The sequence below is a fragment of the Loxodonta africana genome, chromosome 13, assembly GCF_030014295.1.
Source record: "Loxodonta africana isolate mLoxAfr1 chromosome 13, mLoxAfr1.hap2, whole genome shotgun sequence".
Taxonomy (NCBI): domain Eukaryota; kingdom Metazoa; phylum Chordata; class Mammalia; order Proboscidea; family Elephantidae; genus Loxodonta; species Loxodonta africana.
The window spans coordinates 48,656,563-48,683,411 of NC_087354.1; the positions used below are offsets into that span (position 1 = coordinate 48,656,563).

Here is a 26,849-nt window from a genome sequence, read left to right on the forward strand (position 1 = left end):
TTTTCTTCTTCATTTAGAAAAAAGAAACAACAAATTTCCTACCTTTACCCTTTAAGAAAAATTTTTTATAACAGCTTTATTGAGATATAATTCACGTACCATAAAATTCACCCTTTTAAAGTGTACCATTCAATGGTTTTTAGCACTTTCCCAGAGTTGTGTAAACATCACTACCATCTAACGTTGGAACATTTTCATCATTCCAAAAAGAAGCCTGATACCAATTAGCAGTTATCCCTGTTACCCCCTCTTCCTAGGCCCTGGTAACCATACACCCATTTTCTGTCCTTATGAATACCTGTATTCTTACCTTTACTCTTGGAAAGGTATGTGGAATTGAGCTGTGCTGTTTTTGGGGCCGCCAAAGTTTATCCCCAGATTCCAGAGGGAAAATAAATGATTTCTGATCAATTACTGCTGGAAGCAACCTAAGTAAAATTAAACATAATTTAAAATACAAATTTGCTATTCTTAAAGGGTTCTCAAATTGTAATTTTTGAAACAACACTTTCTAGTTAAGATTACATTTGATAGGAAATATTCTATCGGTAATTACAATAAATTAGACCAATCTTTAGCATTTTTACCACTATAAAACTGCAGTTGTTTTATTAAACATAAGAATTTCCAAGTCTGATAAAGACTATTGCAGCATGAATAAAAAGCTCTATCTCTGGCTGTGTTTATATGACTAACAACTGACAGAATTACTACACTATAAAACATTTCTTGGTTAAGAAAAACACAGAATGCTGTATTTTGTTTAATAAAATCAAATCCAATATATTCAGAATGATGGTCCCTAAACAGTTCATACTTATATTGTTTAAACCTTTGTTATTTTATATAATTGCAAAGACGTAAGGATCAAAGGTAATTAAAGGTCTTCCTTATAAAGCAATGGACAGACAGTTCCATAGGGAGGGCAATGTAAAAACAAAACAAAGCTGTAAGAATGAGTGTGTGTATACAATGTTATATCTAAAAAATCCAATTTGCAAGTAGGTTCCAGTTCTTTAAAATGATCAACAGAAGTAAAAGCAAATAAAACTCAACCACCAGTAACTCAACCCCTTATTCTACTATGATGTCAACTTTTATAAAATTGTCATTAAAAACCAAATATCACAGCCTACCGACTTGTGTGATGCACAGGTGCTTCAGTGGGAGAGCCTTCTCCTTCCATTCCCAGCTAGTATACCTCATACGCACCCACCACCCACCTATTAGTGGTGGCTTATGTGTTGCTATGATGCTGAACAGGCTTCAGTAGAGCTTCTAGACTAAGGCAGGCTAGGAAGAAAGGCCTGGCAATCTACCTCCAAAAATCAGCCAGCGAAAACTCTATGGATAACGACGTTCTGATCAGCAACCAATCATGGCAACGATGCAGGACTAGGCACCGTTTCATTCTGTTGTGCATGGGGCTACCATGAGTCAGGGGCCCACCTGACAGCAGGTAACAACAACACTGACTTGCATGTGTGTGTATTTCTCACATTATCATATGTCCTGTATGTGTGTGTGTGTACCCAACATTATCATATGTTAGACACCCTGGTTGGGGTTCTCTTGAATTATGTTTTTTTTTTTCTTTATCTTTCTATCAACTAGCCCAGCTAACTTTTAATAACATCTTTTTATTATAAAAGTAAAACTTGTATTCTGTAAATAATTTAGAAAATAACAGAAAATTTTAAAGGAAAAAAAAAATCACCTCTAGTGCCATCGAGGACCAGTCCCTAGAGAAGGATATCATGCTTGGTAGAGTGTCAGCAGAAGAGAGGGAGATGCTCAACAAGATGCACTGACATAGTGGCTGCAACAATGGGGCTCAAACACAGCAATGATTGCAAGGAGGGCGCGGAAGTGGGCAGTGTTTTGTTCAGTTGTACATAGGGTTGCTATAAGTCAGAACCGACTCGACCGCACCTAACAACAGTCCCACCACTCAGACACAATCCCTATTAATAGAATTGGTGCTTTGCCTTGCAAATACAATGACGGAACAGTTGCATTTTGTTAATTTGAATTAGGAAAATTTAAAATACTGATTTAAATATTAATAAAGCATGCTTAGCACACAAGATGTGGAATAATGTAAATTTTTTGTAATTTAAGCCAGAAAAAAAACGAAACCCAGTGCCATCGAGTTGATTTCGTTAGGACAGAGTGGAACTGCCCCATAGAGTTTCCAAGGAGTGCCTGGTGGATTTGAACTGCCCACCCTTTGGTTAGCAGCCATAGCACTTAACCACTATGCCACCAGGGTTTCCATAATTTAAACATTTGCCCTAAATCACTTAATTTCAAAGTTGGCAAACTGAGCAATTTGCAAACAATCGCTTATGCTATTGTCTCGTGGTGATATCCCTTCTGCTGGAAAACAGAAACCTCAGCCAGCCTTCGTCAGGACGTATCGTGTATTATGCAAGTTTTAAACTATACCAGGTATACACGGATGCATCTTTTACTTATGACGCAAATTTCCTGTGTGTATGAGTGCCAGCGGGTTCACGTGTTTGTGTATGTGTATATGGATATGAGTATATGTGCAGATGAGAGTGTCTGTATATGTATATGAGTGGGTCGGTATATGTGTATGAGAAAGAGAGTGAATGTGTGTGTGTATGTGTGTTTACAGATATACATAAACTATCCCTTTGGCAAAGCCTCAGTCAAACACAATTTCTAGGTATTTGATTATTTTTTCCTCACTCTTTTGGGGACCGGATAGTATTTTGAAAAATGTAGCACCACGAAAATCATAGATATTGTAGAAAAAACATACAATGTTTGCAAAAGTTTGTCAAACTTCTTCTTGTCCAGAAATTGCTTGCTTGATATTTGATATTTGTGTTAGAGAATATAAAAGGGCTTGACTGTTGAACCTGTCATAAGTGAAGTAACAGAAATAATGACCATACATCACCATGACCCACCATGGCAGCCCCAAATACAGTAAGAAAAGGAGTCAAAACATTGAAATAACTTTAAAAAGCAAGGGAGTGTCAAAACACACCTAAAACTGCCCTCTGCCAGTATCCACACAGCTTGGCTTTGGGTTGTTAGTAAAATCCTAAGGAAAAGTGAGCCTTGTCAGCTTAGGGGTTCCAGAGTGCTTAAACAAATAAAAGAAACCCTAACTTTGGTTGGTGCCCAGAAACTGTGGGTAATATTTGACATTCGCTAAGAATTATTTGCGAAAGGGAATAAAAGGACAGTAAAAACAAATAAGTAGCATAATCACAGCAGCACAACCTGGGGGTGTACCTACACAGTTTCACCCATTTTTCTTCTTTTATTGTGAAATACAACATATATACGGACCAGTGGGTAAGGCAGATATTCATATTTTGAATAACAATGAAGTACACACCTTGTAACCACCACTCGAGCTAAGCAGCAGCCCATTTCCAGCACCCTAGCAGTAACCTTGCCCCATTCCCTTCTCCAGAATAAACGCTCCCTCCCCACCAGAGTTAAGCAGTATCCTAACTTTTGTGAAAATAATTTCCTTGTTTATCCATCCCTATATAATACAGTTTTGCTTGTTTTGTCGATTCTATGTGAATTAAAAAGTTGTTACACTGTGTATTCTTTCATGTCTTAAGTCTTTCATTCAGTATTATCTTTATGAGATTTACCTAAGTTGTGTGAAGTTTGTTTATATGCACTGATGTATGCTAATATGCTAACCCACTCACTCTGAGTCAATTCTGACTCACAGTGACCCTATAGGACAGAGCAGAATTGCCCCATAGGGTTTCCAAGGCTTCAATATTTACAGGAGCAAATTGCCAGGTCTTTCTCCCACAGAGCGGCTGGTGGGTTTGAACCACCAACCTTTAGATTAGCAGCTGGGTGATTAACCACTGCGCCACCAGGGCTCCTACTAATATACTATATGATGTATATTAATTGCTGTTGTGCCAATATATTACATGAATAGACCCAATTTATGTATCCATTCTACTCAAGACGGATGTTCGGGTTGTTTCCTATTTTTTATCATAAAAAATAATGCTGCCATGAACAATCCGGTATTTATGTCCTGGTGTACGTGTGCATGTGTTTATCTAGGGTTGTTCTGTCTAACTCAGTAGCCACTGCCACATGTGCCTATTTAAATTTAAATCCAAATAAACTAAGATTAAAAAAAATTAAAACTCGTTTCCTTAGTCATGCTAGCTAGCTGCATTTCAAGTGCTCAATAGCCCCTGTAGAGATACAGAACATCTCCATGACTGCAGAAAGTTCTACTGGACAATGTTGCTCTAAGGAATACACCTAGGAGTGGAACTGCTGGACCAACAAACATGCACCTTCAGTTTTACTATATCATGGTACACGTTTCCAAATTGGGTATGCCAATGACACTCCCACCATTACTCCAAATCTCCTCCAACATTTGGTATTGTCAAACTGTTTAATCTTTTCCAATTAGGTGGGTATGTGATTTTTTGGTTTCTTTTTTCACTTGTGAACTTGGGCTAAACCCTGCACCTTTAAGAGTGTAAATTTGTTGAAACCAAACCCGTTGCCAACCTTCCTCCCATTCACATACTTTCCAAAGAATATATTTGATCATTTCAATGCATAACACATTTTATTTCTCTAATATGGAATGTATCAGTATCACATAAAGTTGTCGTTTTAGTTGCCTTTGAGTGACATAAAGTAGTCACAAAATAATTGTGCTATTTCTTGATACAAAAATTTTAATAACATGAACTATAAGTAGGCACTATAGGTTCATACTTAAGAGTACTGGGTTTGAATCCCAGTTCCACCATTTTTTAGCTATTCAACCTTGGGAAAGTCATTTAATTTTTAAAATCTGTGATAGATGTTGAATTTTATTAAATGCCTATTAGCCACTGAGATAATTACATGGTTTTTCTCCTTCAACTTACTAATATGGCAAATTATATTAACACAGTTCTTAGCAGACCATTGTATATTCATGAAATAAACCCCTCTTGGTTTTTGTGCATTATTCTATTAATGTGCTGCTGAATTCTTCCTACTAATCTACACGACCTCAACTGCAGAATTAATAAGAAGAATTGATCTGCAGTTATTTTTGGTGCTTTCTTTATCAGATGTAAACATTAATTATTCAATAAATTTTTATTGAGCACTTGCTATACACCAGGTAATGTGCTAATGCTGAGTAGAGAATGATAAAAATCAAATAATCAAGCAAAACAACACAAAAAAGACAAGATGACTACCTTCTTGGAATTTACAACTTAGTAAGGGAGACAAACATTAAACAAATACGACTCTCAACTAAATTTATCATTTTACACAGTAACAAGTTGCTAAGAAGTCCTGAGTACCCTAAGAGATACAGGAGGCAGGAGTCAGGGAACGTGTTTCTGGAGAGGTGACATTTATGGTTAAGGATAAAAGAAAGTAGAGAGTAATGATGAAGGAAGCAAAACAAGTGGTGAGAATAGAGTGTTATGAACAACAGATACACTGTCCGAAGTGTTTGGGAAGGGGATCTCATTTGACTCTATTTATCTCTACGGCCTTGAAAATAAAGCAAAACCCATTATTTGGAGGTAGGTAATCTCTGAAGTATTCTGCAAAAAGACCCTTAGCCCAGGGGTCTGGGGACCAGGGTTAGGGGGACATCTAAGTCAATTGACATAATAAAATCTATTAAAAAAACATTCTGTATCCCACTTTGAAGAGTGGTATCTGGGGTCTTAAATGCTAGCAAGCAGCCATCTAAGATGCATCAATTGGTCTCAACCCACCTGGAGCAAAGGAGAATGAAGAACACCAAGGACACAAGGCGATTACGAGCCCAAGAGACAGAAAGGGCCACATGAAACAGAGACTACATCATCCTGAGACCAGAAGAACTAGATGGTGCCCGGCTACAACTGATGACCGCCCTGACAGGGAACACAACAAAGAACCCCCAAGGGAGCAGGAGAACAGTGGGATGCAGACCCCAAATTCTCATAAGGCCGGACTTAATGGTCTGACTGAGACTGGAAGAACCCCGGTGGTCATGGCCCCCAAACCTTCTGTTGGCTCAGGACAGGAACCATTCCCGAAGCCAACTCTTCAGACTTGGATTGGACTGGACAATGGGTTCAAGATGCTGGTGAGAAGTGAGCTTCTTGGATCAGGTGGACACTTGAGACTACGTTGGCATCTCCTGCCTGGAGGGGAGATGAGAGGGTGGAGGGGGTCAGAAGCTGGCGAAAAGGACACGAAAAGAGAGTGGAGGGAGGGAGCAGACTGTTTCATTAGGGGGAGAGTAATTGGGAGTGTGTAGCAAGGTGTATATGGGTTTTTGTGTGAGAGACTGAGTTGATTTGTAAACTTTCACTTAAAGCACAATAAAAATTATTAAAAAAAAAAAAAAAGCCTTAGCCATAAATGTTTACTTCATCGCCTCCTGGAATAAAAGCATCATATCCACAAAAGATTTGTTGTTCTTTAGAAAGTTGCCTTGTTTTGCCAAAGCAGACAGGATTCTCAACGATTGGACATGGTGTGTATACTTTAAGGATGAAATTTCATGTTAAGAAAACCTCGCTTAGAGGAGGGGCTCAGTTCCTCACGAGCTGTACGTTCTCTTCCGTAAAAACTCTATCAGGCAGGTAAGGAGTGTAAAGCAGTAAAACTTTCAGCAACGCCCATGGGAAGCTTTCCATACAGCTGCGTGTGCCCTCAACCCAGGAGAAACTTGCTTTGTTTTTCTTGAAAAACCTCGCTTCACTTTTCTTGAAAATATGTTTTTTATTTTCCATTTTAAAGCTTTAGTTTCATAGCTTTAAACTTTAATAAAACCTTGTACAAATCAACCCCTGCCCCATCCTCTGTGGTTAATTTGAGACTTGGAATTCAAGGATCTCATAATTTGTGCAAAAGACCTCTTTAAAGTGTTCAAAAGCAAAGATGTCACCTTGAGGACTAAGGTGCGCCTGACCCAAGCCATGGTGTTTTCAATCACCACATATGCATGTGAAAGTTGGACAATGAATAAGGAAGACCGAAGAAGAACTGACGCCTTTGAGTTATGGTGTTGGCGAACAATATTGAATATACCATGGGCTGCCAGAAGAAAGAACAAATCTGTCTTTGAAGAAGTACAGCCAGAATGCTCCTTAGAAGCAAGGATGGTGACACTTTATCTCATGTACTTTGGACATGTTATCAGGAGGGACCAGGCCCTGGAGAAGGATATCATGCTTGGTAAAGAAGAGCGTCAGTGAAAAAGAGGAAGATCCTCAATGAAATGGATTGACACAGTGGCTGCAACAATGAGCTCAAGCATAGTAAGAATCGTGAGGATGGCGCAAGATTGGCCAGTGTTTTGTTCTGTTGTACACAGGGTGGTGCAGTGGTTATGTGTTTGGCTGCTCACCAAAAGGTCAGCAGTTTAAATCTACCAGCCGCTCCTTGGAAACCCTACAGGGTGGTTTTACTCTGTCCTATATGGTCGCTATGAGTCAGAATTGACTGGATGGCAACAGGCTTGGTTTTGGTTTTTTTGTACATAGGGTCACAGTGAGTCGGAACTGACTTGCTGGCACCTAACAACAAGAAAAACAACATAATTTATGCACACATTTATACGTGAATGACACAAATTGTAGGTGGAACAGGAACAATCTGGAAATGCAATTTAATAGCAAACTTTAGGAACTTTAACCAATACAATTGTGCACAGTCTATCATTTTTATAAACCTAATAGATTTTTTTTCCTTGCTCCTGTCATAGTTATTGAGTCCTCCAAAGGGGCCTCAAGGGCCCCTTTCTGGTAGCAATGCCACAGAGGAGGTACTTCCTCCAAGGTTACCATATAATGGCTGAATAGTATCACAGAAAAATTTTAAGGGCCAGGCCTGGAAGTGGCTTATATCACTTTTACCCACATTTTATAGGCTAGAAGGCCTGTGGGCACATGATACCCAAACTAACTTCTAGGGAGGCTGAGAAATATAGCCTTCCCAAGTGCCCAAGACGAGGAAATGGTGAAGTGAACACTTAATATTGCCTCTGTTACATTTCTCAAACATGCTTTGCCAGTTTCTGCCCCGTGCCTTGCTTTTGCTTGTGTTGGCCTGTCACCTGTCCATTTTTCAAAATAGAGATAAAATTTACATAAAGTGAAATGCAAAGCTCTTAAGTGTATAACGTAATGAGATACACAGCATTTTGATCACCCTCAGAAAATTCAACCATGACCATTTCTAGTCTCCCCATCGCATAGGTAACCATTCTTCAGATTTTTATCAGCATAGATTAGTTTTGTCAACTTTTTTTTTAACTTTTGTATTTTGACATAATTTCAGACTTAGAAAAAAGAAGTTGCAAGAATAGTACAAAAATTCCTGTGCCCTTCAACCAAATTTCAACATTTTACATTTGCTTTACCGTTTTCATTCTCTATAGGGTTGCTATGAGTCAGAATCAACTCGACGGCAACGGGTTTTCTTTCTTTCTCTTTCTCTCTCAATATGTATAAGTATTATATGCATTTTTGAACTGTTTGAAAACAGTACTAGTATCCCTTTGGATGATATGCCACAAATTATTTATCCATTCAATTATTGTTATTTGTTTTTTCCCCATTTTTTACTTACCATGAATAAAGCTATTAACATTATCGTACAAGTCTTTTTGTGGAATTGCTGGGCCATATAATAGTCATATGATTAACTTTATAAAAAACTGTCCACACTTAACACTGTAAAACTGTCTATTCTACCAAAAGCTATCTATAGATACAATGCAATTCTGATCCAAATTCCAACCACATTTTTTAATGAGATGGAGAAACAAATCACCAACTTCTTATGGAAGGGAAAGAGGCCTCGGATAAGTAAAGCATTACTGAAAAAGAATAACAAAGTGGGAGGCCTCACTCTACCTGATTTTAAAACCTATTATACCGCCACAGTAGTCAAAACAGCCTGGTGCTGGTACAACAACAGATACATAGACAAATGGAACAGAATTGAGAACCTAGACATAAATCCATCCATATATGAGCAGCTGATATTTGACAAAGGCCCAAAGTCAGTTAAACGGGGAAAAGACAGTCTCTTTAACAAATGGTGCTGGCATAACTGGCTATCCATCTGCAAAAAAATGAAACAAGACCCATACCTCACACCATGCACAAAAACGAACTCAAAATGGATCAGAGACCTAAACATAAAATCGAAAACGATAAAGATCATGGAAGAAAAAATAGGGACAATGTTAGGAACCCTAATACAAGGCATGAACAGTATATAAAACATTACTAACAATGCAGAAGAGAAACTAGATAACTGGGAGCTCCTAAAAATCAAATACCTATGCTCATCCAAAGACTTCACCAAAAAAGTAAAAAGACTACCTACAGACTGGGAAAAAGTTTTTCGCTATGACATTTCCGATCAGCATCTGATCTCTAAAATCTACATGATACTGCAAAAACTCAACAACAAAAGGACAAATAACCCAATTAAAACATGGGCAAAGGATATGAACAGGCCCTTCACTAAAGAAGACCTTCAGGTAGCTAAGAGATACACGAGGAAATGTTCACGGTCATTAGCCATCAGAGAAACGCAAATCAAAACTACAATGAGATTCCATCTCACTCCAACAAGGCTGGCTGGAGAGGTTATGGAGAGACTGGAACACTTATACACTGCTGGTGGGAAATGGTACAACCACTTTAGACATCAATTTGGTGCTTCCTTAAAAAGCCAGAAATAGAAGTACCATAAGATCCAGCAATCCCACTCCTTGGAATATATCCTAGAGAAATAAGAGCCTTTACACGAACAGATATATGCACACCCATGTTCACTGCAGCATTGTTTATGATAGCAAAAAGATGGAGGCAACCAAGGTGCCCATCAACACATGAATTATGGTATATTCACACAATGGAATACTATGCATCGATGAAGAACAATGGTGAATCCGTGAAACATTTCATAACATGGAGGAATCTAGAAGGCATTATGCTGAGTGAAATTAGTTAGCTGCAAAAGGACAAATACTGTATGAGACCATTATTATAAGAACTTGAAAAACAGTTTAGACAGAGAAGAAAATATTCTTTGATGGTTACAAGAGTGGGGAGGGAGGGAGGGAGGGAGAGGGGTTTTCACTAATTAGATAGTAGATAGGAACTATTTTAGGTGAAGGGAAAGACAACACACAATACAGAAGAGGTCAACACAACTGGACTAAACCAAAAGCAAAGAAGTTTCCTGAATAAACTGAATGCTTTGAAGGCCAGTGTAGCAGGGGCAGGGGTTTGGGGACCATGGTTTCAGGGGACATCTAAGTCAATTGGCATATAAAATCTATTAAGAGAACATTCTGCATCCCGCTTTGGAGAGTGCCATCTGGAGTTTTAAATGCTAGCAAGTGGCCATCTAAGATGCATCAATTGGTTCTCAACCCACCTGGAGCAAAGGAGAATGAAGAATGCCAAAGACACAAGGTAACTATGAGACCAAGAGACAGAAAGGGCCACATAAACCAGAGACTATATCAGCCTGAGATCAGAAGAACTAGATGGTACCAGGCTACAACTGATGACTGCCCTGACAGGGAACACAACAGAGAACCCCTGAGGGAACAGGAGAGCAGTGGGATGCAGACCTCAAATTCTCGTAAAAAGACCAGACTTAATGGTCTGACTGACACTAGAAGGACCCCAGAGGTTATGGTCCCCAGACCTTCTGTTAGCCCAAGACAGGATCCATTCCCAAAGCCAACTCTTCAGACAGGGATTGGACTGGACTATGGGATAGAAAATGATACTGGTGAAGACTGAGCTTCCTGGATCAAGCAGACACATGAGACTATGTGGGAGGCTCCTGTCTGGAGAAGAGATGAGAGGGCAAAGGGGGTCAGAAGCTGGCCAAATAGACACAAAAACAGAGAGTGGAGGGAAGGAGTGTGCTGTCTCATTGGAAGGAGAGAAACCAGGAGTATATAGCAAGGTGTATATAAGTTTTTGTATGAGAGACTGACTTGGTTTGTAAACTTTCACTTAAAGCACAATAAAAATTAAAAAAAAAACTGTCTACAAAATGGTTGTCCCACTTTTTAGTGGGTTTTACACATCCATTAGCGACATATGAGCATTCCAGTTGCTCCACATACATACATGCCAGCATTTGCTGTGTGGTCAATCTTTTTAATTTTTAGTCATCGTAGTGAATGTGAAATCATGTCTCACTGTGGTTTTAATTTGCATCTCCTGACATTTAATGCTGTTGAACATCTTTTCATAGCACATGGTTTATTGATCATTAAATGAATAATTTATTTTGTAAGGATCACCAAAAGCTGGTTCCTGTGAGGTGGAAGTCAAAGATGTCCCAAATGTCCAACTTTTTCAAATTGCTGTACCATTTCATCATCTCTAACATCAACTACTCCCCGTCTCTTCGTTGGGTCTGGTAATTCGCTGCAATGTCTCACTTACAGTTAAGCGGCTTATTAGGGAAGTAATGGGGTACAACTTGAGATCGGAATTAACTTGAAAGTAACAGGAACAACTCAGGACCCAGTTCCTAGATCAGGACAGCTTCTTTTTGCCCTCTGCCGTCGAGCCTTGCTGGGGCCTTGCTGCTGCTAGGCCCTGCCCGGGGCCTTTTCAGGCAAGTGTTACAACTCTCTTATCTCTTGGGTCAACAAGCCCCACCGCTGCCATCTTGCGCCGTCTCCTGGTTTCTGCTGTCTTGCCCACTACCGCTCTTGCTACTGTTGCACCGCCATTTCTTGTTGTTTTCCGTGTTACAGCTCCAATCGCTCTCTCTTGCTCCACGTTTCCCTTTAGGCCTAGCAGGATGGCAAAACTGACCAAACCCCTTGATAGGGTTCCATACACCTTATTTGCATGGTCCCACCCCCACGAGGGTGCCATACATTTTATTTATATTATTAGCAAGCTATTCAATCCCCCTGGTGGGTGTCTTGGACATCTAGTGCTGCTATAGCAGAAATACCTACCACAAGTGGGTGGCTTTAAGAAAGAGAAGTTTATTCTCTCACAGTTCAGAAGGCTAGAAGTCTGAATTCAGGGTGCTGGCTCCAGGGAAGGCTCTCCTTCTCTGTCAGCTCTGGAGGAAGGTCCTTGTTATCAGTCTTCCCTTGGCCTGGGAGCATCTCAGTGCAGGAACCTCAGGTCCAAAGGACGTGCTTTGGTCCTGGTGGTGCTTTCTTGGTGCTCTGAGGTCCCCAACTCTCTGCTTGTTTCCCTTTCCTTTTTATCTCTTGAGAGACAAAAGGTGGTGCAGGCCACACCTCAGGAAAACTTCCTTTACATTGGATCAGGGATGTGACCTGGGTAAGGCTGTCACAATCCCATCCTGATCCTCTTTATCATAAAATTACAATCACAAAATGGAGGACACCATACAATACCGGCTGTCATGGCCCAGCCAAATTGAAACACACAGTTTCGGGGGACATAATTCAATCCACGGGCCACAAGCACCTCATCTGCATAGTCCACCCAGTCATTTGGTGGGAGTTACAAAGACTATGGCTAGAAAGGTCATATTAAATAATTCTCTGCACCCCAATCATTCATATATTTTCTCTTGTAAAGTGTCTAGTCTTCTGCTCATCTCCTTATTGAGTTCCCTTTTTATTATTGCTTTGTCAAAGTTATTTACTCTGGGAGTGGGACCACAGTTTTTTCTGTAGTATTTGGCTGGGTTACAATGGTTATTGTGTAAAAGTTTTCTGTCTCATTAGGCTGCACCTTTTTTGGTTATTTGGGTAGGAAGAGCAACCTTTTCTTGGGGCTTTTTTTGTCTTACCTCTTGTCATTTCTGGGTTGCTGGCTTCTTCAACTCCAAGTCTGGGATGTATGAGGCAAAATGGAAACCCAGGGAACTCACCTCTGTGTCATTCCTCATGTCCTAAGGTGCCTAGATGGCCTCCCTTCTTCTCTCAACCTTTTAGAGTCTTCTTATGTTTGTTTTATACATAATGCTCAGGGTTTTTAGGTGTACTTAGCAGGAGGCATAGGTAAAAGTATGGCTGCTCCATCTTCCCAGAAAAGGAAGTCTCCTGGTGTATTTCTTTTCAATTTTCTTACCTCCAAGGATTATATGTTTAGACCTGAATCTAGACACACAGGTAAAGAATTGCAATATAACTTTATATCCTCTTGTTTTTCCCACTCAACATATATGTTTTAGTCATCTAGTGCTGCTATAACAGAAAGACCACAAGTGGATAGCTTCAACAAACAGAAGTTTATTCTCTCACAGTGTAGTAGGCTAGAAGTCCAAATTCAGGGTGTCAGCTCCAGGGGAAGGCTTTCTTTCACTGTTGGCTCTAGAGGAAGGCTCTTGTCATCAATCTCCCCCTGGACTAGGCGCTTCTCAGCCCAGGGACCCCGGGCCCAAAGGACACGCTATTTTCCTGGCTCTTCTTTCTTGGTGGTATGAGGTCCCCATGTCTCTCTGCTCACTTCTTTCTTTTATATCTCAAAAGAGATTGGTGAGGCGGAGCCAAGATGGCGGACTAGGCAGACGCTACCTTGGATCCCTCTTACAACAAAGACACGGAAAAACAAGTGAATCGATCACATACATAACAATCTACGAACCCTGAACAACAAACACAGATTTAGAGACGGAGAACGAATACGGGGAAGCAGTGATTATTTCCAGAGCCTGGAGCCAGCGTACCAGTCAGGTACGGCACAAGCACAGAGACCTGCTCCTCCCTCCTGAACTAACCCTGGGAGGGGGACCAGCCAGTTCCATGGGCGGCGTGGGACGCAGCCGGTAGGAGAAGTCCCCCGGAGGCAGTGACTGGTCTTGGAGCAGAAAGAGCAGCATCCGAGCCGGGGAACCGTCCCGCAGGGATTTGGACTGGACGCAGGTACGCCATAAACACGGAGAGTTGCTCCATCCCCCTGAACTAACCCCGGGAAGGGGACCAGCCGGGTCGCGCGGGCGGCGTGGGATGCAGCCGGTAGGAGAAGTCCCCGGGAGGCAGCGACTGGTATTGGAGCAGGGAGAACAGCGTCCCAGCCGGGACACTCGGTCACGGCACAAGCACGGGGACCTGCTCCACCCATCTGAACTAACCCCGGGAGGAGGCCCAACTGGTTCTCGGGAGCGGCACGGCCACGCGGCTGGAGGGACGAGAAGTCCCCGGGAGGCAGCGACTGATTTTGGAGTCGAGAGTGCACCGTCCCAGTAGGGGAGCCTTGACGCTGGGCGTGGGGCTGGAAGCGGAGGATCTGACCGTGACTCCAGCGGGCCAGACCCCCCGGGGGCAATCTCCACACAGCCAGCACACATAGGCGACGCGCCCGCGGGAATCTCAGATATAATAGTCATTCCAAGCAAGACAAGCAACTCTGGCTATATTCTGAGGTGCTACTCTCCTATCTCTCTGTTCCCTCCCCCACCCTCCCCAGGCGGCTTCATTAACATCTGAATAGCCTGAGCCAAAGGGAGAACTCTGATAGGGATCTGACTGCATTTTTTTTTTAGCGGATTTTCTGGAAAAACTAGTTTCCCAGAGATGGCTCGGAGACAACAATCCATATCAAACCACTTAAAGAAGCAGACCATGACAGCTTCTCCAACCTCCCAAACAAAAGAATCAAAACCTTTCCCAAATGAAGATACAATCTTGGAATTATCAGATACAGAATATAAAAAACTAATTTACAGAATGCTTAATGATATCACAAATGAAATTAGGATAACTGCAGAAAAAGCCAAGGAACACACTGATAAAACTGTTGAAGAACTCAAAAAGATTATTCAAGAACATAGTGGAAAAATTAATAAGTTGCAAGAATCCATAGAGAGACAACATGTAGAAATCCAAAAGATTAACAATAAAATTACAGAATTAGACAACGCAATAGGAAGTCAGAGGAGCAGACTCGAGCAATTAGAATGCAGACTGGGACATATGGAGGACCAGGGAATCGACACCAACATAGCTGAAAAAAAATCAGATAAAAGAATTAAAAAAAATGAAGAAACCCTAAGAATTATGTGGGACTCTGTCAAGAAGGATAATCTGCGGGTGATTGGAGTCCCAGAACAGGGAGGGGGGACAGAAAACACAGAGAAAATAGTTGAAGAACTCCTGACAGAAAACTTCCCTGACATCATGAAAGACGAAAGGATAGCTATCCAAGATGCTCATCGAACCCCATTTAAGATTGATACAAAAAGAAAAACACCAAGACATATTATCATCAAACTCACCAAAACCAAAGATAAACAGAAAATTTTAAAAGCAGCCAGGGAGAAAAGAAAGGTTTCCTTCAAGGGAGAATCAATAAGAATATGTTCTGACTACTCAGCAGAAACCATGCAGGCAAGAAGGGAATGGGACGACATATACAGAACACTGAAGGAGAAAAACTGCCAGCCAAGGATCATATATCCAGCAAAACTCTCTCTGAAATATGAAGGCGAAATTAAGATATTTACAGACAAACACAAGTTTAGAGAATTTGCAAAAACCAAACCAAAGCTACAAGAAATACTAAAGGATATTGTTTGGTCAGAGAACCAATAATATCAGATATCAGCACAACACAAGGTCACAAAACAGAACGTCCTGATATCAACTCAAATAGGGAAATCACAAAAACAAACAAATTAAGATTAATTAAAAAAAAAAATAAAAATACACATAACAGGGAATCATGGAAGGCAATAGGTGAAAGATCACAATAATCAAAAAGAGGGACTAAATACAGGAGACATTGAACTGCCATATGGAGAGTGATACAAGGCAATATAGAACAATACAAGTTAGGTTTTTACTTAGAAAAATAGGGGTAAATAATAAGGTAACCACAAAAAGGTATAACAACTCTATAACTCAAGATAAAAACCAAGAAAAACGTAACGACTCAACTAACATAAAGTCAAGCACTTTGAAAATGAGGATCTGACAATTTACTAAGAAAAACGCCTCAGCACAAAAAAGTATGTGGAAAAATGAAATTGTCAACAACACACATAAAAAGGCATCAAAATGACAGCACTAAAAACTTATTTATCTATAATTACCCTGAATGTAAATGGACTAAATGCACCAATAAAGAGACAGAGAGTCACAGACTGGATAAAGAAACACGATCCATCTATATGCTGCCTACAAGAGACACACCTTAGACTTAGAGACACAAACAAACTAAAATTCAAAGGATGGAAAAAAGTATATCAAGCAAACAATAAGCAAAAAAGAAGAGGAGTAGCAATATTAATTTCTGACAAAATAGACTTTAGACTTAAATCCACCACAAAGGATAAAGAAGGACACTATATAATGATAAAAGGGACAATTGATCAGGAAGACATAACCATATTAAATATTTACGCACCCAATGACAGGGCTGCAAGATACATAAATCAAATTTTAACAGAATTGAAAAGCGAGATAGATACCTCCACAATTATAGTAGGAGACTTCAACACACCACTTTCGGAGAAGGACAGGACATCCAGTAAGAAGCTCAACAGAGACACGGAAGATCTAATTACAACAATCAACCAACTTGACCTCATTGACTTATACAGAACTCTCCACCCAACTGCTGCAAAATATACTTTTTTTTCTAGCGCACATGGAACATTCTCTAAAACAGACCACATATTAGGTCATAAAACAAACCTTTGAAGAGTCCAAAACATCGAAATATTACAAAGCATCTTCTCAGACCACAAGGCAATAAAACTAGAGATCAATAACAGAAAAACTAGGGAAAAGAAATCAAATACTTGGAAAATGAACAATACCCTCCTGAAAAAAGACTGGGTTATAGAAGACATCAAGGAGGGAATAAGGAAATTCATAGAAAGCAACGAGAATGAAAATACTTCCTATCAAAACCTCTGGGACACAGCAAAAGCAGTGCTCAGAGGTCAATTTATATCAATAAATGCACACATACAAAAAGAAGAAAGAGCCAAAATCAGAGAATTGTCACTACAACTTGAACAAATAGAAAGTGAGCAACAAAAGAATCCATCAGGCACCAGAAGAAAACAAATAATAAAAATTAGAGCTGAACTAAATGAATTAGAGAACAGAAAAACAATCGAAAGAATTAACAAAGCCAAAAGCTGGTTCTTTGAAAAAATTAACAAAATTGATAAACCATTGGCTAGACTGACTAAAGAAATACAGGAAAGGAAACAAATAACCCGAATAAGAAATGAGAAGGACCACATCACAACAGAACCAAATGAAATTAAAAGAATCATTTCAGATTATTATGAAAAATTGTACTCTAACAAATTTGAAAACCTCGAAGAAATGGATGAATTCCTGGAAAAACACTACCTACCTAAACTAACACATTCAGAAGTAGAACAACTAAATAGACCCATAACAAAAAAAGAGATTGAAACGGTAATCAAAAAACTCCCAACAAAAAAAAGCCCTGGCCCGGATGGCTTCACTGCAGAGTTCTACCAAACTTTCAGAGAAGAGTTAACACCACTACTACTAAAGGTATTCCAAAGCATAGAAAATGACGGAATACTACCCAACTCATTCTATGAAGCCACCATCTCCCTGATACCAAAACCAGGTAAAGACATTACAAAAAAAGAAAATTATAGACCTATATCCCTCATGAACATTGATGCAAAAATCCTCAACAAAATTCTAGCCAATAGAATCCAACAACACATCAAAAAAATAATTCACCCTGATCAAGTGGGATTTATACCAGGTATGCAAGGCTGGTTTAATATCAGAAAAACCATTAATGTAATCCATCACATAAATAAAACAAAAGACAAAAACCACATGATCTTATCAATTGATGCAGAAAAGGCATTTGACAAAGTCCAACAACCATTTATGATAAAAACTCTTACCAAAATAGGAATTGAAGGAAAATTCCTCAACATAATAGAGGGCATCTATGCAAAGCCAACAGCCAATATCACTCTAAATGGAGAGAACCTGAAAGCATTTCCCTTGAGAATAGGAACCAGACAAGGATGCCCTTTATCACCGCTCTTATTCAACATCGTGTTGGAAGTCTTAGCCAGGGCAATTAGGCTAGACAAAGAAATAAAAGGTATCCGGATTGGCAAGGAAGAAGTAAAGTTATCACTATTTGCAGATGGCATGATTATATACACAGAAAACCCTAAGGAATCCTCCAGAAAACTACTGAAACTAATAGAAGAGTTTGGCAGAGTCTCAGGTTATAAAATAAACATACAAAAATCACTTGGATTCCTCTACATCAACAAAAAGAACACCGAAGAGGAAATAACCAAATCAATACCATTCACAGTAGCCCCCAAGAAGATAAGATACTTAGGAATAAATCTTACCAAAGATGTAAAAGACCTATACAAAGAAAACTACAAAGCTCTACTACAAGAAATTCAAAAGGACATACTTAAGTGGAAAAACATACCTTGCTCATGGATAGGAAGTCTTAACATAGTAAAAATGTCTATTCTACCAAAAGCCATCTATACATTTAACGCACTTCCGATCCAAATTCCAATGTCATATTTTAAGGGGATAGAGAAACAAATCACCAATTTCATATGGAAGGGAAAGAAGCCCCGGATAAGCAAAGCACTACTGAAAAAGAAGAAGAAAGTGGGAGGCCTCACCTTACCTGACTTCAGAACCTATTATACAGCCACAGTAGTCAAAACAGCCTGGTATTGGTACAACAACAGACACATAGACCAATGGAACAGAATGGAGAACTCAGACATAGATCCATCCATGTATGAGCAGCTGATATTTGACAAAGGACCAGTGTCAATTAACTGGGGAAAAGATAGCCTTTTTAACAAATGGTGCTGGCATAACTGGATATCCATTTGCAAAAAAATGAAACAGGACCCATACCTCACACCATGCACAAAAACTAACTCCACGTGGATCAAAGACCTAAACATAAAGACTAAAACGATAAAGATCATGGAAGAAAAAATTGGGACAACCCTAGGAGCCCTAATACAAGGTATAAACAGAATACAAAACATTACCAAAAATGATGAAGAGAAACCCGATAACTGGGAGCTCCTAAAAATCAAACACCTATGCTCATCTAAAGACTTCACCAAAAGAGTAAAAAGACCACCTACAGATTGGGAAAGAATTTTCAGCTATGACATCTCCGACCAGCGCCTGATCTCTAAAATCTACATGATTCTGTCAAAACTCAACCACAAAAAGACAAACAACCCAATCAAGAAGTGGGCAAAGGATATGAACACACATTTCACTAAAGAAGATATTCAGGCAGCCAACAGATACATGAGAAAATGCTCTCGATTATTAGCCATTAGAGAAATGCAAATTAAAACTACGATGAGATTCCATCTCACACCAGCAAGGCTGGCATTAATCCAAAAAACACAAAATAATAAATGTTGGAGAGGCTGCGGAGAGATTGGAACTCTCATACACTGCTGGTGGGAATGTAAAATGGTACAACCACTTTGGAAATCTATCTAGCGTTATCTTAAACAGTTAGAAATAGAACTACCATACAACCCAGAAATCCCACTCCTAGGAATATACCCTAGAGATACAAGAGCCTTCATACAAACAGATATATGCACACCCATGTTTATTGCAGCTCTGTTTACAATAGCAAAAAGTTGGAAGCAACCAAGGTGTCCATCAACGGATGAATGGGTAAATAAATTGTGGTATATTCACACAATGGAATACTACGCATCGATAAAGAACAGTGACGAATCTCTGAAACATTTCATAACATGGAGGAACCTGGAAGGCATTATGCTGAGCGAAATTAGTCAGAGGCAAAAGGACAAATATTGTATAAGACCACTATTATAAGATCTTGAGAAATAGTAAACCTGAGAAGAACACATACTTTTGTGGTTACGAGGGGGGGAGGGAGGGAGGGTGGGAGAGGGTTTTTTATTCATTAATCATTAGATAAGAACTGCTTTAGGTGAAGGGAAAGACAACACTCAATACATGGAAGGTCAGCTCAATAGGACTGGACCAAAAGCAAAGAAGTTTCCGGGATAAAATGAATGCTTCAAAGGTCAGCGGAGCAAGCGCGGGGGTCTGGGGAACATGGTTTAAGGGGACTTCTAAGTCAATTGGCAAAATAATTCTATTATGAAATCATTCTGCATCCCACTTTGAAATGTGGTGTCTGGGGTCTTAAATGCTAACAAGCGGCCATCTAAGATGCAGCAATTGGTCTCAGCCCACATGGAGCAAAGGAAAATGAAGAACACCAAGGCCACACAACAACTAAGAGCCCAAGAGACAGAAAGGGCCACATGAACCACAGACCTACATCATCCTGAGACCAGAAGAACTAGTTGGTGCCCGGCCACAATTGATGACTGCCCTGACAGGGAGCACAGCAGAGGACCCCTGAGGGAGCAGGAGATCAGTGGGATGCAGACCCCAAATTCTCATAAAAAGACCAAACTTAATGGTCTGACTGAGACTGGAGGAATCCCGGCGGCCGTGCTCCCCAGACCTTCTGTTGACACAGGACAGGAACCATCCCCGAAGACAACTCATCAGACATGAAAGGGACTGGTCAGCGGGTGGGAGAGAGACGCTGATGAAGAGTGAGCTAATTATATCAGGTGGACACTTGAGATTGTGTTGGCAACTCTTGTCTGGAGGGGGGATGGGAGGATAGAGAGAGAGGGAAGCAGGCAAAATTGTCAAGAAAGGAGAGACTGAAAGGGCTGACTCAAGAGGGGGAGAGTAAGTGGGAGTAGGGAGTGAGATGTATGTAAACTTATATGTGACAGACTGATCGGATTTGTAAACGTTCACTTGAAGTTTAATAAAAGTTATTAAAAAAAAAAAGAGAGATTGGTTTAAGACACAATCTAATCTTGTAGATTGAGTTCTGCCTCATTAACATAATGGCCAGTAATCCCACCTCATTAACATCATAGAGATAGGATTTATAACACACAGGAAAATCACATCAGATGACAAAATGGTGGACATTCACACAATACTGGGAATCATGGCCTAGTCAAATTGATACACATATTTTTGGGGGACACAATTCAATCCAGGACAATATACCCTGAGAATTTTTCCATGCCATCAAAATTTTTTCAAGAATATCAGTTTTAATAGCTACATAATATTCTATCATATAAAAAAAAATTTTTTTTTCTTTTTTTTTTTATATAGATATGTTATAATGGGTTTTATTGTTGATATTTAAGATGTTTTTAATTTTTTGCTATTATAATATAATGCTGAAATGAACATCTTTATACACAAAATCATTTATATCTTTGCTTATTTCCTAAGGGTAGATTCTTGAAGATACAACTACTAAATAAAATAATAATTTTTGAGATATTCTTAACACATTGAAAATTGCCTTTAACAAGCCAATTTACACCTCACCAGTAGAGTAAAACTATGCCCACCTCACTGCGCCCTCATCAGCATTGAGTATTATAGCAGTTTGAATTATTTTTTGATAATTTCTAAAGCAAAAACACAGTGCTGTATTGCTTACTTTGCATTTGTCTGATGTGCCAGTGAGGTTAAGCAGTTTTCTGCAGTTCATTTGTATTTCATCAGTTATATGACGCATTCTTCACATGGTTACTGGTTATTTGCACTTCTATCTCCATGAGTAGTTTGTCGATGTCCTTTTGTCTATGTCAAGCTTTTTTTTCTATTAGTTGGCAAGAGCTCTTTGTATTTAAGAATACTAGCCATTTTTGTCTTATATCTGTTATAAATGTTGCTTTCAGTTTGCTGTTTCCCTTTTTATTTTACAATGCATTCTTTTTATTAACCATTTCTACACAGCTTGTTCGATGACACTGGTTACAGTCTTCATATTGCATTAGCATTCTTATTATTTCCATTCTGGTTGTTCCATTTCCATTAGCCTACTTTCTCTGCCCCTGGCCCCCACATTCTCATCTTTGTTTTAAAGTAATTGTTGACAGCTTTCTCTGTCCCTGGCCCCCCACATTCTCATCTTTGTTTTAAAGTAATTGTTGACAGTTTGGTACCATATAGTCTTTTTTTGTTTAAAGTAGTACAGTACAGTGATAGTCTTTATTTTGTGAGCCAATCTGTTATTTAGCTAAAAGGTGACCTCAGGGGCTAGTTTCAGTTCTAGGTTTAAAAGAATATCTCAGGGCAATAGTCTTGGGAAGTCCTCCAGTCTCAACCAACCCAGTAAGTCTGTTCTTTTTTTTTTTTCCCAAAGAATTTCAAGTTTTGTTTCACATTTTTTTCCCATTCTATTAGGATCCATCTATGGTGGCCCTGATCAGAATGATATGTAGTGGTAGCTGGGCACCATCTAGTTCTCCTGGTCTGAGGGTGGATGAGGCCATGGTTTATGTAGACTCTTAGTCCATGGGAGCCCTGGTGGCACAGTAGTTAAGAGCCTGGCTGCTAATCAAAAGGCCAACAGTTCGAATCCACCAGTCACTCCTTGAAAACCATATGGGGCAGTTCTACTTTGTCCTGTAGAGTCACTATGAGTGGGAATAACTCTACGACAATGGGTTTGGGTTTTTATTAGTCCTGTAAACTAGTCACTTCTTTGAGTCTTTGGTTTCCTTCTTTCTCTTTTGCTCCAGAGGAACAGAGACCAATAGTTGTATCTTAGATAGTTATGATGTGTTTTTAAAATTCTTTGCTTGAAAAGAATTCAAACCCACAGAAAAATTCAAAGAACAGAGAGCATCCAAATACCCCTTACTTAGACTACCAAATGTTAACCTGTTGTTACCTGTGCTTTGCCCCTCTCTCTCCTTGTGATTAGAGTAGATCATATTTTACATAAATTTGGATTTGTGTACTGCATTGTAACAATCCAGGATACATTGAGTTCAAGGTGCTTCAATAATTAAGTAAAAATATACCGTGAAATGTCTACTCTTCATTTAAGAGAAACCTCTTCTTTCCTGCGCACTGTTTCTTACTGTTATCTATTTGCTTTGTTCCTACTTGTTTTTTTTTTTTTTTCCCTCAAATACTAGAACAACAAAGTATAAATGAAGATGTCTGTGCAGTTCTGATAGTGCTGGTACAGATGGCAGTCACCCTCCTAGTGTCAACAAGCAAAGCATGGTCATTAAGAACAGTGTGAGCAGATATCACAAGCAATAAAACCTGTGAAAGCCAGCAATGACAGAGGAAGAACCACACTTTGACACTGGAGAAGAATCATTGCCAAGTGGGGATAATAATATCTACACTACTTGACTTCACAAACCTATTTTGAAAACAATGTGAAAGCACTTTGAGCTCTGTGGAGAAAATATGCCATTTTGATAACGTCATTATCATTGTTTTGTGAATGACTGCTAGGAAAAACCTTGCACTTGCAGGCATCCATTATCATCACTTGTGTACCTACTGGGCTTTTGTCTCTACTAGACAAAACTACCAGATTTTCCCTTGAGCAAATACTTGCTAAAAAGGAAAACCATCTTTTGTGAAAAGCAGGCTTTCTGGTTTTCCGGCAGCTATGGAGTAGAGTACAAGATTATAGACATCTGACCTGAACTTGAATCAGGGCTTCACCACTGACTACCTGTGTGACCTACGACTGGTTTACTTAACCTCTCTGAGCCTTGGTTTCCACACCTGTAAAAGGCAAAGGGTAGGTACTTCATAGGTTTAAAAAAAGTCCTTTGCAAACTGTTGTGTTATCAAGAAATTGACGATGATGATGAACAGCATGATAACAATGACAATGAGGATGATGAGTACTGCATATTTGTTCTAAATAATTTCTAAGGTATACCAGGGGTAGTACTCATTTGGGATGAATTATTCTGAGTCCCTGGGTTTCCGTAATGTGAATCCCCATATATCTGAACAAAGTTGAGTCTTGGTTACTCATAGGAGGTCCACATTTCTTATCGCATGCCTCCCTGCTCAGAAAAAGTTGCTCTTCTGGGACTTTTGGCCTGCGACACTCCATCAGCCCCACAGTTTGTGCAGATATTGGAAATTATTGCCAGTGTGATTGCTAGGTCCCACTCCTGGCTCAATCCCAGTGCAAGATGCTTACTCTGATTCCAGTACTAAGCTTCTGATCATACAGAAGGCCCTCTATGTGGTCAAAAGAATATTGAGTCCAGAAAGCCATGCTTGTTCCAGAGATTCCAAGCACAGATAACCTGCATAAGAAATACCCAGGACCCCATCTGGGAGTCAGTAAAAAGAGAACTGCAAACCAAAGCTTGAGAACCATTACTCTAGACCTGTGGTCTCTCAAATAGGGAGCCCACACCCCAGGTAATATATGACAATACTCTTTGGTGTGTGAAGAAAGTATAAGAACTTCTATTTACATAAAATAACAAATACACCAAACAAGAAATAAATAATAACAAATTACACTACTATTTAATATGAAAGGAGCCTTGGTGGTACAATGGTTAAGTGTTCGGCTGTTAACCGAAGAACTGGCGATTTGAATCCACCTGCTCCCATAAAGATTACAGTCTAGGAGACGTTATGGGGCAGCTCTGCTCTGTCATATAGGGTCACTATGAGTTGGAATCGACTTGACAGCATACAACAACTATTTAACACGGTGATGGTCACTGGATCCCTCACGTGGTCATGTTACCTGCAGTTCTGGAGGCATCCTCAGAGGGGGAGCTCCATACCACAAAGGGGTGAACAGTAGGGCCAACACTGGTACATTTGCTTTGAGAGAACTAAGACATACTGCAGTTTACATGTGTCTAAGAGTGGGTTTACGGATTATATTTAGTTTTAACAAAATTAAACCTGGAAAAATAGGCAAGTGTCTTAATAAGATTCCTGCAAAAACAAATGAGCTGTATTTTGAAGATAATGGTAACAAGCACAAATGAACAACAAAAAAATGGCAGAGCTGACACTTTTACTCCTGGCATGTCTCGCCCACTAGACTCTAAGGTCCTTGAGTTAAGGACCTGCTTTTGAATTCCACAGAGCACCAGACATGTGCTAGAACACAGTACAAACTAAAACTTTCTGACTTGAATTAAACGGGTTGAAAAGAAGATGTAATTCAGGATGTCAAAGTAAGGACTAAAGGAGGAGAGGATGGCCTTTTAGATTCACGGTCTTATCAGAAGTTGGTGGAGCTCTGAAGAGTCGGTGTGCCGACACCATAAAAAAATAAGGATGACAGATACTCTTCCTGCATCATAATATTTATACTATGTGGGTGTGCCTAGACCGTCTTGCTCTTCCAGGTTCACAGGTCAAGATCAGCACTCTGGAATGACTTTTCACCAATTCCCTAAGTAATGCACCTCTTCTGATCACATACCAATAATTTTCCAGGAAGCAGAGGTTAGTTACTTATAATTCTCTCCAACTTTCTAAGAGAGATGAAGGTATTAAATCACAGAGAACATACTCATATCTTCTGAACCTCAGATACAAAACACACAGGTCTAATATGCTGAGTTTGGTTAATTATTCTAATATGTATAAAAAAGATTTCAATTAGTGAAAAGAACATTGGGAGCTGGGGAATCTAGGTTCTAGTTGGGCTCGATTTACCAACTCTAAGTCTTTGGTCAAGTCCTTTAAGCTCTATAATCTCATATACACATTTATAAAACAGGTATGGTTATTTTAAGGATCAAATGATATAATATATAGATAACATATAGATAAATCTTCATACCCTATGCATAGAACGGATAAAGTATTATCACCAAGAGCAAACAATTATAGATCCCCTACCACATGCAAGACACTATGGTAAACTGAGTCTACTGTAAAGTATGAGACTTGGTCACTGCCCTTGTTGTTGTTGTTAGGTGCCATCGAATCAGTTCCAACTCACAGCAACCTTATGTACAAAAGAAAGAAACACTGCCCAGTTCTTTCTCATCCTCAAAATTGTTGCAGCCACTGTGTCAGTACCACATGCAAGACACTATGGTAAACCGAGTCTACTGTAAAGTATGAGACTTGGTCACTGCCCTTGTTGTTGTTGTTAGGTGCCATTGAGTCATTTCCAACTCACAGCAACCTTATGTACAAAAGAAAGAAACACTGCCCAGTTCTTTCTCATCATCAAAATTGTTGCAGCCACTGTGTCAGTACATCTCCTTGAGGGTCTTCGTCTTTTTCGCTGACCTGCTTTACCACGCATAATGTCCTTCTCCAAGGACTGGTCCCTCCTGATAACATGTCCAAAGTACATAAGACAAAGTCTCACCATCCTCGCTTCTAAGGAGCATTCTGGCTGTACTTCTGAGACGACAGATTTGTTAGTTCTCCTGGCAATCCATGGTACAGTCAAGACTCTTTGCCAACACCATAATTCAAATGCATCAATTCTTCTTTGGTCTTCCTTATTCATTGTCCAGCTTTTGCATGCATATGAAGAAACTGAAAAGGCCACGGCTTGGGTCAGGTGCACCTTAGTTCCTAAAGTGACATCTTTACTTTTGAACACTTTCAGGAGCTCTTTTGCAGCAGATTCGCTCAATGCAATAAACCTAAAAACCAAACCCAGTGCTGTCGAGTCGATTCCGACTCATAGTGACCCTATAGGACAGAGTAGAACTGCCCTATAGAGTTTCCAAGGAGCGCCTGGCAGATTCAAACTGCTGACCCTTTAATTAGCAGCCGTCGCACTTAAGCACTATGCCACCAGGGTTTCTGCTCAATGCAATACATTGTTTTATTTCTTTACTGCTACTTCCATGGGTGCCGATTGTGGATCCAAGTAAAAAGAAATGCTTGACAACTTCAATATTTTCTCCACTTATTATGATGCTGCTTATTGGTCCAGTTGTGAAGATTTTTGTTTTACATTGAGGTGTAATCCATACTGAGGGCTGTAGTTTTT

The 26,849-nt window shown here is 39.7% G+C and overlaps 1 protein-coding gene across 1 annotated transcript in view; it reads right to left on the reverse strand.

Annotated features, from left to right (window-relative positions):
* The window catches only part of LOC104846711 (IQ domain-containing protein H-like), a 57,193-nt gene that overhangs the window by 16,475 nt on the left and 13,869 nt on the right, over nucleotides 1–26,849 (reverse strand). Inside the window, exon 4 of the mRNA XM_023558368.2 lies at nucleotides 311–428. Coding sequence (XP_023414136.1) covers nucleotides 311–428 — 118 coding nt within the window. The remainder of the gene's footprint in view (nucleotides 1–310; nucleotides 429–26,849) is intronic.